The following is a 19,478-nucleotide window of genomic DNA, read 5'->3' on the forward strand; positions in this document are numbered from 1 at the left end:
AGAACCCCATGTGACAAGCGGCCAACAGGATCCAGCCCCCCGCTACCAACCAACGAGAGCACGAGACCGGAAACGTCTTATTTCGAAGTTGTTTGTTTTATGGCGGGAAAGGGGTGGTTCTATAAAACATGTTTGTATTGTGAAATCGAGCTCTCTTTTGTTCCGGACCGCCAGACAGGAACTACTGATGAGCTCCACTCAGTCAGCGGCCTGTGGACGCGTGTACCGGTCATTGAGCCACAGCTGTGAAGCTTTTGTAAAGCCTACTGCTGCATCCTTTTATTAAATACTCCTTTTAAAACTTACAAGAGGAGCTTCACTTCGTTTCTTTTAAATCGACTCCTGGGCTTCGAATAAAAGAACATTTCCTACAGAGGCTAATGTTGGGCTATAAAGGAACTACAGCATGGTCACATGACTTCACGTCACCACCGCTAAGCTAAAGGAGGCTAATGTTGGGCTATAAAGGAACTACAGCACGGTGACATGACTTCACGTCACCACCGCTAAGCTAAAGGAGGCTAATGTTGGGCTATGGAGAACCTGGAAATGAGAGTAATTGGGCTTCTTTAGAGTCTGCCCCTCCTCTTCCTCCCTTCCTGTTAACAGCTTCTCAGTAGCATCCACTTAGCGTGTCTTAAATGACCGCCTTGACTTTCTCCTGCCCTCCCACCTGTTGTTCTTTAACTTTCATCACAGCTAATCCCTGTTGTCTTTCATCGAGCCCAGCCTTGTTTCACATTCAGCGATCATATCGTTAATAACGGAGTCACATCACGCTGATTTTCTTTCTAACTCCTTCGTTTTCACCTCCAGACTCACAGCATCTTACGTTTCGTTGGGAGTAATGCATCTAAAGAACAACCGACAAGGACATGTTGATTATAATAGTCTGATAGGGAGGAGATTTGACAGATCAGGGAGGGGGGGATATGATATTTCAGATGGTGCTGAGCCCATTGGTCTGTGGGAAAATCCACTTCCATAAACAGAAACACGGGGTTCCCTTCGCCTTTGGGGAATGCAATATAAAGCAACTTATAATGGCAAACGTTAAAGCAGAGCTGCTCCTTGGATCTGTCGCTCCGTGCTGTCCCCGTCCTCCAACAGAAGGTGAGAATATCAACCCTTTCTTTACTCGGCAGATTGTCTCTGCAGACATTTCATGGTTTGGCTTTTTCTGCGCATTGTCTTGAAGTGAATGAAAGTTTTCGGTTGTTTTGAAGTGGTACAAGTATTCAGGTTCTTGAGTCACAGTACACCTGCTGCTGCTGCAGGGTTTGCATCTTCTTTACAGTTGGCTGGTTTTATCTGCATCATGTTTTATACAATCATCATATGTTTGTTTTTCATATTTTCATAAACTCCCTTGGACATACTTTGCGTTTTTTACTCAAGTACAATATAGAAGTACTTCTCCCTGCTTTGCTTCTACTCATCTTAAACATTATCTACCAATTAGTTTTATTATATACTAACTTATATTAGTCCTTTATCATAATTAATTGAAGTATTTTTCACATTATAGGTTTTTTTAAATAACAATTGAACATACTTGTTTTAAGTAGTTAATGTTATAATTAAGTCATTTATTATCATTTTATTGCAGTTTTTAAATGTATAGATATGGATTTCCCCTTAATACTTTTTAAAATAGTAATGTTTTATATTTGATTGTATTATGTTATTTAGTTAAATGTATTAAAATAAATCAAAATGTTGTCATAGATTTTACATATATTTTTCACATGTTTATTTTAAAAGTTTTTAGACATTTCAGTTTCACATTTTTCAGGAAATTTTATTTTAATCTTTTGTATTTTTTGGACTTTATTCACACACACCTCACTGCTGATGAGGTTGTGCTCATTCTAACTCCTTCACATTCTGTTGGCTGGTCCAATCCGCCGCGGTGCATCACAGGGTCATGTGTAGCTCTGTCCTGTGAGAACCACGTACCTCGAAGAAGTCCCCTCTCCTGAGTTACCGCTCTGTTGTCAGCTCTGTGATGAAGCATTGTGTGCTTGATTAGCTGTTCTTTTTGGATGGATGTTTAAACTGTTATTGACTTATTGGTGAAAAGGAAGAAGCCTGTCAGAAAGTGCTGGAGGAGGAAGGTGATGATGTTCACTGCAGAGTTTAAGATGGCATTAGGATTTTGAGGTGGAAGTGCTGGGTTTGTAGAGATCAGGGTTACTGTAAAAACATCTTGTTATATTGTCCATTCAGATTTACAGGAAACTTGAGTGTTGCTTTTCTTTCAAAATAAAAGCCCAATAGAGTAACTGTATCCTTACAGGAAGCTTACAATGAGGCTTGGGTTTTTTTCAAAATAAGAGTTCGATGTGTTACTGTATTTCAACAGTCAACCGATATATGAATGTTGGTTTTCACATTAAAAGCCCAATAGAGCAGCCGTATTATTCAAGAATCCTCTGGATCAGAGCCGTATATTGATCATCAATCAACATATGGCTCTGCTCTGGATGAGTCTTGGTTTTCAAAATAAAAGGTTGAAATATCCATATATTTTAACAGTAAATCAACAAATGGACCTAGTTTTTAAAAACAACAGCCCCAGAAGGTAACTACATGAATGTGTTTTTTCAAAAATAAAAGCCCAATACAGAAACTGTATCCTTACGGGAAACTCAGGATGAGGATGTATTTCAGAATAAAAGGCCAAACTCTTACTGTATTTTACAGAAACACAACAAATGGACCTAGTTTTTCCAAACAAAAGCCCCACAGGATAACTATATTTAAAAGAAAGCTGTTTTTCAAATAAAAGGTCACTGTATCAACAGTGAAACTACATGTTGTCTTATAGATTAACTGTAACCTTAAAGAACCCTCCAGATGAGACTTGGTTTTCAAAATAAAATGTTTAACCAACCTAGTTTTTCAAAACAAAAGCCCCAGAAGATAACTATATTTCCATTTTAAAGAAAGTTGTTTTTCAAAATAAAAGCTCACTGTATGTCCACAGTAAAAATATGAAAGTTGTTTTTCAAAATAAAAGCCCCAGAGAAATCATTATATATGAGGGTGTATAAGCGTTGATGACTTTTATTCTGGTAAAGGTTTGTATTGACTTACTTATTTTTCCACAACTCTCTGTCTTAGTTTAAAAGTAGTTTTTGCGATGTCTTTTGGACCTGTTTGTAAATATCAGAGCGGGTCTCCTGGTCTCTGTTTGTGCTCGGCCTCTATAATTAGCCAGGTTGGTGATGTTTGCTCCATCAGAGGAGGATCCGGTGTTCCTGATAATCCTCCAGGACACAGACCTCTCATCACAGCGATGAACTAACGGCCTCCAGATCTTTGTCCTGATTTAGACTCAAGGTTTCCCTCGGCCGATCGGTGTCACGTTTCCTTTAAGAGGAGTTATTATTTCCTCCTGACCTTCACCCGGTTTCTTCCTCTCTGTTTGTGCCAGCTGTGCAGCTCTGAAGGATTTCACTGGTTCTGAGAGGTTTTAACAGCCGGTTTGAAGGGGTTTCCCTTTCCCTGTAGTTAATTATACAGGAAAGAATAAATACTATATTACATGTTGGTTTATTATCAGATAGTTGGTGTTTAAAGACTCTTATCTGGAGCAGAGATAACCAGTTTCACTCTGCAGAATCAGGATTTATCATAGGATGTATTTGGATGTACAAAGATGATTTTTGGTCTTTATTCTGTTCAAAGTCTCGTTCTGCACGGAGTAGGTGGTTGCTTTTAAATGCTATATTGGATAGCGTTCTTAGCTGTATTGATTTGTGGTCTTGTGAGCTGTGCTGTGTGATTTTCTCTGAGCACCACGTCGGATTGGCAGTGATGTGAAAGACTCTTCAGCTGTGCACCTCTCTGGGTTTTTAATACTTTTCTTGTATATTTTTGTGATTTCTAAAACCTGATTTATGTTTTTCTGCAGACTTTGAAGCTGAATAAACGCCAGGATGTCGGAGTAAGTAATCCTGGGTCACTTTCATCCTCATGTTTATTAATATTCCATTATATTTTGGACCAATAACACGTCAATGAAGAACAATTGATCAAGTCACTTTTATTTACATACTGGGTCAATAATGTGTGCAAATTGTATATATGTTGTCATTCAAAATGGATGTTGTTCATATTTCTACAGGAAAAAGATGTCATCGAGTCGCAAGCATCATATAAAGGTAAAAGACTCCTTTACATATTTCAGATCAATAACATTTTCATGCACACATACATGAGAAAGACTCCTAGGCCGTTTACATGGCTGATAATATGACTGTTTACATGCAGCCGTACTCTGATAAACATGAATATACACAAGACATAACAATGGAACAATTAAAACGTGTGCAAGAGGAGGATGCACTGTGCAGGTAAATGCATAGGGAGTGAACTCTAATGCGTGTTGAACAGACGGAGATCAGCTAAGAGCAGAATGTGAAATCTAATATTGTGCAGGAATAAAATACTGCTTATTGTGTTGAATATGCATAACCAAGTATGTGATGTGGTGTCCCTTTGCAGAGCTTGATGCTGTCCATCGCTAAGGGCTTACTGGAGGAGGAGGAGAAGGAGAGGGAGGAAGAGAGGATCAGGTACATGGAGGAGAGCTGTCCTCCTGTGTCCATGCCCCGGAGCATGCAGGAGCTGCAGGTACGCCATGATGCATCAAACACGGGTCAAATTATATCTGCAGGAGAGGATCTGTAGTATTCCACCAGAGAGAGAGAGAGACAGAAGTGTTTTCAGCCTTAATAATTAGTAGAAACTGTATTTTAAAAACTCCTACTTGATCTCTTTCGCATTAAAAGCCTGATAGCATTCCAGCAGACATACTGTTCTACGTAGCATGAAGAGGCTTTTATTTTGAAACATTGGTACATTTAGTGAGATGAGGGTTCCTCACCACACATTTCTTTACACAAATACCTTGCTTGTGTTCAGGAGCTGTGCCGAGAGATCCACCACAAGATCGACGTGATGGACGAGGAGCGGTACGACCTGAATATGAAGGTCACTAAATCCGATAAGGAGGTAAACAAAGACTCACGCTGTGCTCACAAAGTTATGAGAGGTTACGTGTTACACTATATTTGGGGAATTGTGTATAAATCCTTTCAAAACACAACACCAGACTTCTGTATCCTTACTTGAGTCTCAGGATGAGAAAATAAAAGCCCTACCGTGCAACTTTATCCTTACAGGAAACTCAGATAAGGATTTTCTTTTCAAATTAAAAGCCCCAAATGAGTATCTGCCTCTTCACCAGAAGCTCTGGATGAGGCTTTCTTTTCCAAAAAATAGCCCACCATATTAACTGTATCCTAACCGTAGGTTTAGAATGAGGCTTGTTTTTCAAAATAAAAGCCCCATACAGCAACTGACTACAAAAAGCTCTGGATGGGGCTTGTTTTTCAAAATAAAAGCTCTCTGTGCATTTCATCCAGAATCATTTTCCATCGTCTGTGACGTCCCTCTTTACCAGATCGATGACCTGAAGATCAAGGTTCAGGATCTTATGGGAAAGTTCAAGAAGCCAGTCCTTAGGAAAGTCCGCATGTCTGCAGACGCCATGCTGAAGGCTCTGCTGGGCTCCAAACACACAGTGAACATGGAGCTGAGGGCCAATCTGAAGCAGGTCAAGAAGGAGGTCAAAGAGGAGGTGAAGAGGGGAAAGGAATGGGGGGGGGGGGGTGCTGTTATACTTACTGGGGGTTTCCCTTTCCTGTAGTGTGTTTTTCTTGCATGTAAATTGGACTCAGTGAAAAGTTTGCCCAGTTCTGATTTCTGTTTGTGTTTCAGGATAAGGATCTGCGAGACGTCGGTGACTGGCGTAAAAACATCGAAGACAAAGCCGGCATGGATGGGAGGAAGAAGATGTTTGAGACCGAGGCTTAAAGACCCAGATTACACGATACGTTAGAGACATGTGAGCTGCACGGACCGAATAAACCAACTGAAGGAGCCGTATTAGTTTCACGATTATTCATAAAAGCTGGAATACGATTGGTCTGACAGAATTCAGAAACATACAGTTTGGTGTTTTGGTGCAAAAGCCACAAGACATAATGTGAAAAAGCATTATTTACAATAAAAAATATACCTGTTTTCTATATGAACTGAACAGATTTGTGCAGGAATGAGTCAAATATCGTCCATGCATGAAGTATTAATACTATGAAAGAGAAACAGAAATGTGCATTCTTGTGAAATAGGTGTCAATAATAAAGACTTGCAATTTAAAAAATGTGTATCTTCAGACATTAGAGCTGGTGAAGGCAGTTTACTGGAAAAAAACAGGGGAAAAAAAGTAAAATGATCAATTAATCGTTCATCAAAACCCAAATATATTACATTAGTTATGATATTTAACGTCCAAAAGCAAAAGATCTGTTTGAGTGTTGTTTGAAAGCTGCATTTATGGGGTAAAAAACATGTCAGACTAAATATGCAGTATATAATATGGCATCTATGGAGAGATAAGGGTAAAAGCAGGAGTGTGTGGCATCGCTTAGTTCTACATAGAAAATAGATAGATGATAGAATCGGCGTCTTCTATAGGTTTTAGTGCATGTAAATGGCACAAAACACAAATATGAACCTGAAAATGAGCCCCTTTAAATGACACGCCCTTCCCGCCCGTTTAACTTGTGCATAGTTAAAGTGTGCGAGTGCTAAAAGGCAGAGAGGGTAATCCAGTTCCTGTTTCACGACGTGTGAATCCTCTGATGCTGACGGACTGAAGATTAGAACTCCAGCTGGAGACGCCAGAGAAATACAACCTCAAATCATATCAACATTTGTAGTTTGTGAAGAATATTCACTTCTGCTGGAGACAAACACACAGACGTCCCAACTGAAAGATCTGAGTGAGTCCCTTCTTCTCTTTGTGATTTAAATCAATGCTGCATGTGTTCATTTTGACCTGTTGTTTATTTAAGAACATGTACTTTCATCTTCTTTGTCTTCCAGGTATTCAGAGGAACCTCCACTGGACTTCAGCAGCAAACTCTGTACGTTGAAATGTCTTTTCCAGTCCAGGAAATTGACCCTGGATCTTTATGGTTGATGTGTTTTGAAGCTTTTCCCTGGGCCGTCTGTAGACAGTGAACAGGTCTAAATGAAATTCAATGTTTGATGTTTTCTTAACTTTCTTCTAACTTTTTATTTAATTTTTTGACTTATTTTATCAAAATAATTCAATAATTTGTATTAAAAAGGACAGCTTTATTTAGAATAGTTATACTCAATCACTAACATTTGAGTCCGTAGTATGTGGAGCTTCTAAGACTCAGGTAACAAATAATACAAACCAAAATACATCAATAAAAGCCCAGCAGAGAAATGGTAGGATTAAGCCCCATAAAGTACCCGACTACAGAAAGCTCTGGGTGAGGCTTGTATACGGCACATGTACTCAGAGTCCGTCCTTTGCTAAACCACTTCACACATACATGGTGAGGTTACTAACAGATAGACATTTCCATGTGAGATGTAGTACTGTAGTTCTGTATATAAATACTCAGAGATAGTACAAGTACCTTAAAATGAACAAGGTACTTGAGTGTATGTACTCAGATGTCGTCCTTCCCTGTTTTATAGTATAAAAAGGAAACTTTCATATGAAATTAGAATTGTAAAGGGGACTCTCTTCAAAATAAAAGCCTCCCACCACTGGAGGTCTCTACAAAATAAAAGCACCGGCGCTGTATATTTATCTACTATATTAACTTCTAATTACAAAATGCCTGTGTGGTTTAATCAGTTTAGCTGAGGGCCGAGGATAATACAGATAACAATCTTAAAGGGCGGGTTATTTATAATGATGGGGGTGGGGGGGAGAGATGACACTGTACTGTATTTCATGACCTTGGCAGCCCATTGGTTTGACAGTAATCCACTTCCATAAAGAGAGAGTGGAGGATTTAAAGGCTATCACACATTGCGATATATACCTTCCTAGCGCTCGCTGTGCCGGGACTCGGTCTGTGTCGCGCTGAGACCTCAGACACGGTAAGGACCTTTCTGTGTGTTCCACAGGAGATGGAGGGTCCCTTTAGGGGTTTGCATGCCCATTGTTTGCAGGACGGCAGGGGGAAATGCTTCAAAGTGTCAGTACGGGTTTTGGGAGTACAGGTGTTGTTTGTTAAATGAGGAACTATTGAAGAAAACACGGTTTTTGAATTTAGTGATTTTTAGTGATTTTAATCCAGTCTCAGTTCTGATTCTGTATTTGAGTTTATTATAATAGCTGTATTTAATGTCCTTTGTTTATTTGACTACTGTTATTCCTGTAACCCGAGGGGCTCCCCAGGAGGGGTTTCTTTGTGGGAACACGGGTGGCAGCGCGCTGATTTACGGCGCGCTGATGTGGCGCGCCGTAAGCTAACACCGCTACAAGGCGGCACCCTGAAAGCGGATCCGCCGGTGTTTATCCCGCCTGTCAGCGCCCGGGCCGTCGGAGGAGAACCTCCCTAATCTGCAGGAACTTTAATCCCCGCGCGACACATTTAGCCCGTTTTCTCCGCAGACGTTCAGAAGTTAAAGCGACGCTCGCGCTTCAGTTTACAAAACAAGGGAATGGAGACAAAGAGCTTCTTCCAGATATGTAGGTACCTCTAATTTCAGGCGTGCTCTTCTCTTTAGGTTGTATCGCAAACACTGTTAGTGTATTGCTCTCTCTTTGAGGTAATTGCAGTTTCACTCAGGACTTTGAGGTGCACTTCAACAACGTGTTTCCAATCGTCCGCGTGGAGGTTTAAGTGGAAGACGGTAAAATGTACGTTTTCTTTTAGATCTACGTTTTCTCTTTAGGATCTTTGCTAATAACATTTGTTTTTGTTGTTTCCTTATGATGAATAATGACAGGTACAGTTCTCAGTCTTCAGGGAGAAAACTAAACTTCAGTTTCAGACTTTAACAAAGTATCTCCATTCTACTGCATGGAGAGGATAAACCAAAGGAAGTGGACGACAGTAACGTTTGTACTAATTCAAAATGACACGTTTTATTTTAAGTATAACTCTGGTTGCTTTTGGTTGAATAACACGTGGTTTAAAGATAATGAAAGGTCAGAGTTCGGGAGGCCCTTACAGATGCCCTGTTTTCAGTTGTTGATAATGGTCTTGCACTTAACGAACGTTCTCCCGATCTTTCTACGGACATGTTAACCCGTCTTATTTTAAATATACGTCTTCTCTTGTAGCCTTAGAGGAAATCAAATGCATCTCATTATCAGATAACTTAGGGAAACATGGTGTGAACCTCATGGGTTGGAACAACATTTTAAGATATACTAATACTCAACTTTGTACTTCACTGTATTCCTACTCGTACATGTAAATACTATTCTGGTCCAGATTAAATATGCAGGATTAGTAAAAAAAATCCCAATGAAAGAAATCTCTATAAATAACAGTTTTTAAGAAGTTCAAATGATCCTTTCTTTGCCAGCTTTAAAATGCTTCTGAAATAATTACATCAATAATTTGATCGTTTTGCATCGGGAGTACTTTTGGTACTTTTTGAGGCTTGTGTACTTTTACTCGAGTAAGATTGAGATGCAGCCTTCAACGTCCCTGAGAGATTTTTACTGAAGAATTAAGACTTTTATTCAATACTTTTCCACAAGTCTTCCTTTAGTTGGTAATCAAGTCTCCCACGGGGATTCTTTGAAATAAAGGAGCCTTTTCTTTGGTTTTCCGTACCTCTTATCTGTCCCTTTCTTTGCCAGATGCTCCTTTAAGCTCTCTGTAAATGCCATTGAACCCTCGTGTCTGTCTTTGAGTCGGGGTGAAGCGGGTGAACCGTTCTGAGGTCATCTGAGACATTAGTCTCGGCATCGTGTTTCTGCGAAGCCTCTGGAGACAATCCTAAACTCCAGTTACTCCAGACAAAAACCACACCCTATATTTAACCCCTGCAGATATTATTCCAGCTCCAGAGCGATGTGTTGGCATGGCCCGTGGGTTTCGAGGGGCCCGAAATACACAGTGAGCCCCGGAGACCCCCCACCTGTCGCTGGGTTACAGATGACGGCCATTTGTTCCCGAGGCAGATATGTGTTTCGGGATTCCTGCCCCGAATCTCTTCTGTTAAGACGAGCCCGCTGTCATTGACTTTTTCAACATAATGAAGAAGTCGGGAACAGCTGAGGCTCCGGGAATAGGTCTTTAATCCACCGCTCCGTCACCATCCCGACTCCCACAACAAAGTCCTGGGCCATGGGGGGGTCGGTTTACAGTCAAGTTCATGTAGATGGAAGCCGTTTCACATAAGTACACTTACCCATGAACTGTACTGGAGTATACACTTTGAGATCCCTCGGTTATCTCCAGGTTAGGTTACTTTATACATGATCCACTTCATTCTAGAAGAACATATTCTACTTGTTGCTGCTCTGCTGGTTCCAAATAGAGATTCTGTGTTAAAGAAACTTTACATTACAAAGTGTAGGTGTGTAAAGCAACAACCAAACACTAGTTATGGGGTTTGTATCGGCTATCTGTTCTGATGCGGTTGTACTGATGGTTGCAGTAACAGTAATTATTGGTGGTATTGTGTGTGTGTGTGTGTGTGTGTGTGTGTGTGTGTGTGTGTGTGTGTGTGTGTGTGTGTGTGTGTGTGTGTGTGTGTGTGTGTGTGTGTGTGTGTGTGTGTGTGTGTGTGTGTGTGTGTGTGTGTGTGTGTGTGTGTGTGTGTGTGTGTGTGTGTGTGTGTGTGTGTGGCAGTATATGGTACAAAGGAGGGTCTTTGCTCGTCCAACAACTTAGAATAACCCTGACAGAAGTTGTCATGGATAAGTCTAAACGCTAACATGCTAAAAATCTAGCATGTTATTATGATATATATGCTAGCTTTAGCATGTGACATTCAACCGTATCATGACACCATGCTTCATTTAGTGGGTAGATGTGCTAAAGTTCATGCATCTGTAGTTCACTGGTAAACTAAGAGCGCGTTAGCATTAGCCTCCATGTTCATTTATTGATATGGATACCTGTTAGCAACCATGCTAGCGACTAGGCTAATCTTCCTCCACATACAACATGTAATGCTTTGCTGATGCGCAGTGGAAATGCTGTTTGTATGCATTGCACTGAAATATCTAACAGTATGTAAACTATGGTGTTTTCATAGTATTGGTAGAAAGGGGATGTATGGTAATGGTTTAAAGCCAAATAGTTCAGAGTAACATTTAGACCTGCTGGTGGCACTAAGAGAAACAAGTGATTATCTATGGAAACTCCTTTCTGGACAATCCATCCCATCATTTCTCGGTGTTATTTGCAGCCCAGTTGTCTGGAGCTCCATCCCCGGGCTATAAATATATCCGCTGTGGTGCTTTGAGGCATTAACGCGGCCTCAGTTACAAAGTCCGGTGCAGCTGAACGTCCTGGATAAACATTGAGGTCCTAAGATAGACTCGAGCTGATCCCCACCTGAAATGTGAGACAGGTGAGGCTCTGCACACAGGGCTTTAAACGAGAAGCGATAACGTTAATGGATCAATGTAAAGGCAGGAGGTATTCCACCTCCCAGACATTTTCCCTATCGCTGTGAGAAAACGTGTCAAATTCATAAAAATTCAAGTAAAAATGAGCCTCAAAACACTTCAGTCTTAAAGCATGACTGGTTTTATCTGAGTTACCTGGGCATTTATAGATAGATAGCTTTACAGTCTTTATTAGGGTTATTGTCTCAATTATTATAATGTGTGTTTCTGTATAAAGGAGTATCCAAGTAGTTGCTGGCGGGCAAAACATCGCCAGCGCTAACAACTGTAATGTTTGGGTCGGTACACGAATAAATACGAGGTTATCTCCATAACCAGGGAGTAATCTGGGGGTGTATAGGGTGTACACATAGATGGTAGAAGAATAGCAGCTACCACAGATTTCCCCATAAAATCACAGAATCCCTATTTTAGCATGTTAGCGTGTTAGCATGTTAGCGTGTTAGCATTACCGCGGAGGCTACAGACTAAGTTATTTCCCTTCCCTTGATCTGTTAAACTAACCATAGCATTTAAGATGGCACACCCTCCACCGTCTCCCCCTCCAGACTGAATGGATATCAGACTTCTGAAGTGACCTCAGGTTAAAATAGAGTCACACTGGGATGTATGATTGTTATTTGAAATAGAAATAAGTGTTGGGTTTCTTGTTGGGCTTGGCGGGTGTCAGTCTACAGCTTTGTTGGTGAAAGAATTCAGCCAACAGGTAATTATAATCCAACCGAAACACATGTTTTCACACGTCTTTGTAGATGTTGCTTCAACAGTCCCCGTGTTTTATCTCTGTCTCACGTGGAGGTCATATGTGTGTTGTTTGTGTGTGTGTCAGAATGGATTGTCTTTGCGTTTTCTTGTAAAAAGCTTGCCTTGAATTTCCCCTTAATGCAAAATAAAAGCAGATTTTTGTGAATTCTGACAAAGAAAAGAGCGTTAAATACACCTGCAGATATTCCTTTAATAGAAATAAAGGCAACACTTTATACGACCTGTGTTAATGACAGCTAACAGGAAATGTGAATGGGTTTTTTGTCACTTAGAGTATGCAGTTATATCTATAAAGGTTATCAGAATGCATTATTTGTCGCAGTTTAAGTCGTACAAATGTCATTTTAAGTTTTCTTTTATGTGTTTTTTTCAGATAACACCAGGATCCTGCAGCCAAGATGGCAGATGAGTAAGTAACGCACCTGTCGGCCACCATACAGGTCTCATAACATCTGAACAGATGCTGAACATCGACTGAAAGTCCTGTTTTCTGTTTCCTCCTGCAGGAAGAGACTGTCTGCCAGGCGTAAGCATACTCTGAAAGTAAGACGTCTGTTTTCTACAAAGGAACGCAGTGTTTTTAGACTTTAAATATTAAAAGGTTGCATGATGTCGTCCTCCCCAGGGATGCATGCTGCTGGTCGCCACTAATCTGCTGGATGCTGAGTCAAATGTGAAGGTGACGGAGAGAGAGAAGTTCCTGGAGGATAAAGTTCCTCCTCTGGAGCTGCCGTACTCCAAGGACGAGCTGCTGGTGAGACACTAATAAACTAAAGCCTGGAAGGAAATGAAAGTATAAATAACTGGAAAGATTTCAATCAGCTGTTTTTGTGAAATATTAAGACTCTTTTTTTCTCCGAATAAAAATAAGTTTCAAATCAAAACATTGAGTTTTTCCCAAAGAATTTTCCTCCTTCTGCCAATTTTACCTAGTTTAAATATATTTCATCTATTTTTCTGCCAACTGTTGTTGTTGTTGTTGTTGTTGTTGTTGTTGTTGTTGTTTTGGGGAATATTAAAAGAAAGTGTTTTGTTTTAAATATTTGAAATGTTGTTCTCCCAACTAACTGATTTTCCTGGCATTAATACTTTGGTATAAATATACTTTTCTAATAATTCCACCGTTTTTCTGAAAATACAACGACGTTTTGTCGTCACACTACCGCTATTTCCCCGTAATAAAAATATAAATATTAAAAATGCTTTAATAGTAATTCCCTTATCTTACACTTCCCACATCTTTGCTTTTGTCGGATAATAAGGTTCCCAGCACACTCTGTCTCTGAAGATATCAAATAAATGTAATACTGGTTCCTTTTCAGGACCTCTGCCAGAAACTCCATGAGCAGATTGACATCAGCGAGGAGGAGAGATACAGCATCGAGTTTAAGCTGAACATGGTGCTGAACGAGGTGAGACACTTCCAGGACATAGTATACCATAATGTGATCACTAGCCCTCTGATAGAAGACTCACCTTCTGTCCTGATTCCTCCCGAAGGTCCGAGACCTCAACATAAAGATTGTGGATCTGAGGGGAAAGTTCAAGAGACCCCGTCTGAAGAAGGTCCGCATGTCCGCCGACGCCATGCTGAAGGCTCTGCTGGGCTCCAAACACACCGTCAACATGGACCTGAGGGCCAACCTGAAGCAGGTCAAGAAGGAGGTCAAAGAGGAGGTGAGCGGCCTCCTGGTCCTTCAGGATTACAAACCAAACCCTCAGGAAGTTCACCTGGCTTTGAAGTTTCTCGTAGTGGCAGAACTTCCGTGTCACGTGATGCAGTTAGGCCAAAGAACACTTCTTCCCACTGACCGACATTGGAAAGAGACGTCTGTCTGTCAGCACTTACAGCTCAATCCAGAGCTATTCTCATTCCTTCATTTAGACTAAACTGAGAACCAACGTAATCCAGCAGCTCAAAGAAATGCCAGAATGAATCCGCTTTCTGTCATTTAGATCCATCCTAAAATGCAATGGGTTCTTCCTTGACCCATGCCAAACCCTCTCACCAAATGTCTTGAAAACCTGACATCTGGTTTTCCATAATCCTGCTGACAAACCGAAACGGAAAAAAAGTGAATAAGCCGCGTTCCCATAGCCTGGTTAGAAGGGAGTGTGTAAGGCTACCCGAAGCGTAGTTTCATCAGAGGATCAGAAGCTGGGTTTGCTTTACTCATAGTTGATATCCGCCAGTAAACATAGAAGAAGAAGAAGTGGTTGCGTCCGGAGAGTCCCATTAGCCGCTTCACCATCGGAGACGAACTGCAGTATTTTTGGACCTTTTTGGAACATTCAAATTACCGTGAAATTGTTTAAATTAGCTTTAATTGGTAACTGGTTCCCATTATTAAGTATTTGTGTTTTAATGTCTGAACATACTGCTGGTTCTGGTTCTGGATCAAAATCATTTCCCACATTTGGATCAAAGTCTATATCTATCTATCTTCAAGAGGAAAACAGAGTGCATTATCCTGTGGCCAACAGCTGAACAGCCATGCAGGTTAAGTGTTTGCTAAGTAGGAAGCATTTCTTTATACCACTCAGTGCATCCACTACTTTCCAGCAAAGCCTAAAACCACCTCAAGCAAATGCATTTAGTTTACTATGCTATCCCTTAAAAATGTGCATAAAAATATCTGAATTTAAACGTGTCACCTGCAGACCGTGTTATTCACCTGTGGGAATATCAGCGTTGATTCATTCAACCCAAACACGTTCCTCTGAGTGGGATTCACAGATTAACAAACAGAGTGGAAAAGAGCATCCAGAATCAGAGTTCCTTTATCAGTTACAGCCAAAGTGTCCCAGCAGTAAAAAGGCAGCAATAATAATAATAGAAATAAAGACACACAAGAACACAACCCTGGGAAATGTTGTGTCCGTGTTCGTCCTCTCCTGTACTTTATATTTTCACTGGTCATTGCTTTGAATAAAGGAAATGTCGTCTGTGTTCACAGGACAAGCAGCTGCGCGATGTCGGGGATTGGCGTAAGAACATTGAAGACAAGTCTGATAGGAAGAAGATGTTCGATAGTTAAATGTGATTGTTGCTTTTCGGGATGGACTGCAGGTCTGATGTGTTTGTCACTGAAGAGTTTTTCTCCAAAATGCTTCATATCTACATTAAAACCCTACGTTATTGTTGACTGCTGTGGAAGGATATATGGTAGAAATGTGAACACCTTGGATAACTAACAAGTAAAGTACTCAAGCTATAGTGTTCGTGGTACAGTAAGTGATGAATGAGAATCACATTCATTAAAGTATTTAATGCATGAGTTTTTTACTGACTTTTGACTAAAATCTGTAATAAATGGGAGGTACATGAGACAGGCCTCAGGTGGTTTCTGGATATTTTGCGTTGGAACCAAACTCTTCAGTGGAATCCAAGCTGCCTTCTGCTTCTGCCTGTATGGACTCTGTACTGTGAGGATTGTCCTGTACGTCCGGATGTGTTAGTACACGAGTGGTAAATCCAACCTGCTGTTGTTCTCTGACGGCTGACTTATGCTCCTGCAGCAAAACCTTGCTAAACCGGCTAGAAACGTACCTTCCTCTGCACAAAAATGAACTGAACTCCAAATGACCTACTTCAGTGTGTAGTTTAATGTGTTGACCGGTACTTTCAAAAAGTATTTGATTACTTAAATTCGGTCTCATTCTTGCACCGACTGTGGCAATAGTGCACCTATTCTCGTCAGGTCAAACAGGATAGTAGTTTAACGTTAGCCTATAAGTTAGCTAACGGTCAGTAATGGATCAAATACCACAAGTTGTGTTAGCATGGCAAGCTAACGGTCATTAAAGGATGAAAAACAATCAGAACTTGCAGAAGTATAACTCAGCCCTCGTCTGTACTAAACAACATCATGCCATCTTTTCTAAGCTGTTCCAACAGAAGTGTGATGTACTCTAATCGTGTTGTTGCTGTCACATTAAATACAGAAGCTTCATGTTCATCTTGTTCACGGTCTGGTTGCATTTGTAAACATCACAGGTCCAACCGCTGCAGATCGGTACAGAAACCAGACATTTGGAGACCTGGAGGCAAGAATTCAAACATTACACAGAGAGAGAGAGAGAGAGAGAGAGAGAGAGAGAGAGAGAGAGAGAGAGAGAGAGAGAGAGAGAGAGAGAGAGAGAGAGAGAGAGAGAGAGAGAGAGAGAGAGAGAGAGAGAGAGAGAGAGAGAGAGAGAGAGAGAGAGAGAGAGAGAGAGAGAGAGAGAGAGAGAGAGAGAGAGAGAGAGAGAGAGAGAGAGAGAGAGAGAGAGAGAGAGAGAGAGAGAGAGAGAGAGCTTGATTTGGGTTCAGCATGCCAGTATAAATGCCCTTTATTGGGCACCATCTCAGAACACGCTAATACTTTCACTGTTACTGACTTTAAATGTAATGCTACTTTTGTCATGCTAATGTTATGCTAATCCCTAGCTAATGCTCAATCCATACAATAAAATAAATGCATAATCAGGGATCTTTTCAGAGGTTTGAATACTAAGAATTAGCGTTCCCTAGCCTGAACAGCAGATATCATAGTTGGTGCTATCACTGTAAAAGAAAAGCTCTTTGACATTCATAGCAGTACAAAACACATCCATTAGAGTCTATTTTAATCCCCTGATAAAGCCTGTGTGTCATCTTCCTTTGAGTAAACTTCTGCATCCAATTCTGAATCCATCAGAACTTGAATTGGTTCAAAGCCAGCTGGAGTATTCAAGGTGAGGTATCAAATCTGGTGCCCTTATTTCTGGATATTACAGTCATAACTGTTTTTAATTCACAATAAAAACTTGACTTTATCTTCTTGTTTCTTGCAGATGAACCGGAGGGACCTGGGGTTTTCTGCAGAGGTAGGTTCATTCAGTTTCCTGCTGCTATCAGATAACATCACATTATGACTTCATGGAGCTCAGGGTGAGGGCTAATTTACTGAGTGATTTATCAACCAGGAGCAAATCTGAAACATAAATGCCAACAATATGACGGTCCTTTCGTTTGATCTTATTCATAAAAACCTTCTTTTTGAGCTCTCTTTACTCACGGCTAAACTGATCATTTAATATTTCACATCCTTTATTTTAATCGTACAAAATAAATGAGAAGATCCTTCATTATCTAAAATACACTTTATAGCCTTTCCACGTGCACAAGTCAAATTATATTTACATTTTATCTCTAATTTTATGATCCGTGTGTGAATCCGTACTGTCCTGGTTTTTATTCTCACTCTGCTGCTGCTTCAACTCCTGAACCCCCCCACAGGGACTTAATAAAGGTACGTCTTATCTTATCTTATGGAAAGGTCTCTTATTTATCATTAAATCAAGAAGGATAATAACGGCTAGTCGGCTGAGAACACAACCGTGACAAGCAAATATCTGAAGCAGAAATGTAATGAAGTAAAATCACATAAAAGACGTTCTGTTACTTAAAGGGGTTAGGGTTAGGAGAAAATGAAATCCTAAAATATATATTTAATTAAATAAAATACAACAAAAACATTTCAATTAAATACCTTAAAATATAGGATGTAGGAAGACAAACCTAAACCAGCTCTAAATATAACCCATATTAAAAGGAGGGTCATGACACACATGCTGGACTCCGTCTGCCTCCCTAACAAAGACAATATAAGGCGGCTCCGGGGTTATGGTTAGGAAACGTAAATTAAATCTTTAACTTCAAATGTGGAATATTCAAATTATACCAAAGAAAAAAGCTAGAGATCTTTCCATGTGTCGTTTACATGATGATATACAAAGAACTGTCCCACAACGGACCCACCTGTAGCACATTCCCCAATCAAATATGACGCATGAATGCATGCTACAGATTCGCCTGTTTCCAGCTACCTGACACCTGTGATGTCAGGTCATTGGATCTTCGTTGATTACATTTCTCATAAGTATAGAGAACCAGAAATAACGACATGTGTTCTGAATCCAAACACTCGAGGGGCTGTAATTCGGCCTTGAGTTTGACTCATCTCTCCAGGGGGTAAACTCTTCTCAACAATGTCTTGTGTTTGGCCTCCTGCTCCCCCTGCTCCCCCTGCTCCTCCCGCTCCTCCTGCTCCTCCCGCTCCTCTGGGTTAATGCGGGTTATATTTGGCAGCTGCATCGGATCCTCAGAAGACAGCCGTCTTCTCATTTCCACTCTGAGTGGCCAGATTTAGAAAAGAGAGGACGGAGCAGGAGAGCCATCTGCAGAGCGGAGCGCTGCAGCATCCTGCAGACCGTGTTATTCACCTGTGGGAATATCAGCGTTTATTCATTCAACCCAAACACGTTTCTCTGGGTGGGATTCACAGATTAACAAACATAAACACAGTGGAAAAGAGAATCCAGAATCAGAGTTCCTTTATCAGTTACAGCCAAAGTGTCCCAGCAGTAAAAAGGCAGCAATAATAATAATAGAAATAAAGACACATAAGAACACAACCCTGGCTACAAATATCTGAAGCACACTACATGCACATGTTTTGGTCGTTCCCTAAACTATCAGAGTTCTGGTCTGCAACATTTGGTTCACTCGGGATGGTCTTAGGTGAGACAGTGGACCCTAGCCCCCTCACTGCCCTTTTCGGAATTCCTTCGTCACCCAATGCACATTACCACACGACGAGTTATGGCATTCACCACGCTGCTTGCTAGGAGGCGTATTCTCCTTAAATGGATACCCCACTCTCCTCCCACCCATAATAGATGGATTGTATTGCGTTAGGCTTGAAAGGATTAGGTTCTCCCTTAGAGGCTCCCTGACGACGTTCCATCAAACCTGGCAGCCTTTTTTGGACCACATTGACACCCTTACTGTTGATGAAGAACCCAAAACTTAAATCACCCTATTGGAAATGTAATGTTTGAAAATGTCTGAAGATGAAGATTCAACTTTATTGTCATTGCACAGAGTACAAGTACTAGGACAACGAAATGCGGTCTCTGCATTTGACCCATCCTAGTGTTAGGAGCAGTGGGCTGCCATTATGTACGGCGCCCGGGGAGCAGTGTAGGTAACCAGTGTCTTGCTCAGGGACACCACGGTGGCACTTGGTCTTTCGGGGACTTGAACTGGTGACCTTCCAGTTCCCAGGCCAAGCCCCTATGGACTTTGCCACCACCGCCCTTATGGTATTTATGTTTGCTGTTGTCTGTTTGCTCTCTGTGCAAAAACTAATACAAAGATTTGTCAGAAGAAATAATCTGAAGCAGC

General features: G+C 40.8%; 2 protein-coding genes across 4 annotated transcripts; both read left to right on the top strand.

Moving 5' to 3' along the window:
- Positions 1-963: 963 nt before the first annotated feature.
- LOC134874730 (troponin I, fast skeletal muscle-like) lies at positions 964-6,112 on the top strand. 2 transcript variants are annotated; one of them, XM_063898873.1, is made up of 7 exons: positions 964-1,113; positions 3,920-3,952; positions 4,133-4,169; positions 4,513-4,641; positions 4,933-5,022; positions 5,474-5,650; positions 5,791-6,112. In XM_063898873.1, the coding sequence occupies exons 2-7, from the start codon at positions 3,945-3,947 to the stop codon at positions 5,884-5,886; spliced, it is 537 nt and encodes a 178-aa protein (XP_063754943.1). In that variant the 5' UTR covers positions 964-1,113; positions 3,920-3,944; the 3' UTR covers positions 5,887-6,112. The 2 variants fall into 2 exon arrangements, with proteins under 2 accessions (XP_063754943.1, XP_063754952.1); XM_063898882.1 differs by lacking the exon at positions 964-1,113 and adding an exon at positions 3,689-3,709.
- Positions 6,113-7,861: 1,749 nt separating this feature from the next.
- LOC134874741 (troponin I, fast skeletal muscle-like) lies at positions 7,862-16,227 on the top strand. 2 transcript variants are annotated; one of them, XM_063898895.1, is made up of 7 exons: positions 7,862-8,001; positions 12,642-12,677; positions 12,775-12,811; positions 12,894-13,022; positions 13,591-13,680; positions 13,769-13,945; positions 15,226-16,227. In XM_063898895.1, exons 2-7 carry the CDS (start codon positions 12,667-12,669, stop codon positions 15,304-15,306), a joined length of 525 nt encoding a protein of 174 aa, XP_063754965.1. In that variant the 5' UTR covers positions 7,862-8,001; positions 12,642-12,666; the 3' UTR covers positions 15,307-16,227. The 2 variants fall into 2 exon arrangements, with proteins under 2 accessions (XP_063754965.1, XP_063754972.1); XM_063898902.1 differs by lacking the exon at positions 7,862-8,001 and adding an exon at positions 8,607-8,767.
- The last annotated feature ends 3,251 nt before the right edge of the window (positions 16,228-19,478 follow it).

The sequence above is a fragment of the Eleginops maclovinus genome, chromosome 2, assembly GCF_036324505.1.
Source record: "Eleginops maclovinus isolate JMC-PN-2008 ecotype Puerto Natales chromosome 2, JC_Emac_rtc_rv5, whole genome shotgun sequence".
Lineage (NCBI taxonomy): Eukaryota > Metazoa > Chordata > Actinopteri > Perciformes > Eleginopidae > Eleginops > Eleginops maclovinus.

What these genes read in the sequence shown, in the direction of transcription:
- LOC134874730 (XM_063898873.1), top strand. An exon ending in TCACTAAATCCGATAAGGAG is followed by an intron (nt 5,023 to 5,473) that starts GTAAACAAAGAC and finishes CCTCTTTACCAG; the next exon opens with ATCGATGACCTGAAGATCAA. An exon ending in AGAAGGAGGTCAAAGAGGAG is followed by an intron (nt 5,651 to 5,790) that starts GTGAAGAGGGGA and finishes TTTGTGTTTCAG; the next exon opens with GATAAGGATCTGCGAGACGT.
- LOC134874741 (XM_063898895.1), top strand. An exon ending in ACTCCAAGGACGAGCTGCTG is followed by an intron (nt 13,023 to 13,590) that starts GTGAGACACTAA and finishes GTTCCTTTTCAG; the next exon opens with GACCTCTGCCAGAAACTCCA. An exon ending in TGAACATGGTGCTGAACGAG is followed by an intron (nt 13,681 to 13,768) that starts GTGAGACACTTC and finishes TTCCTCCCGAAG; the next exon opens with GTCCGAGACCTCAACATAAA.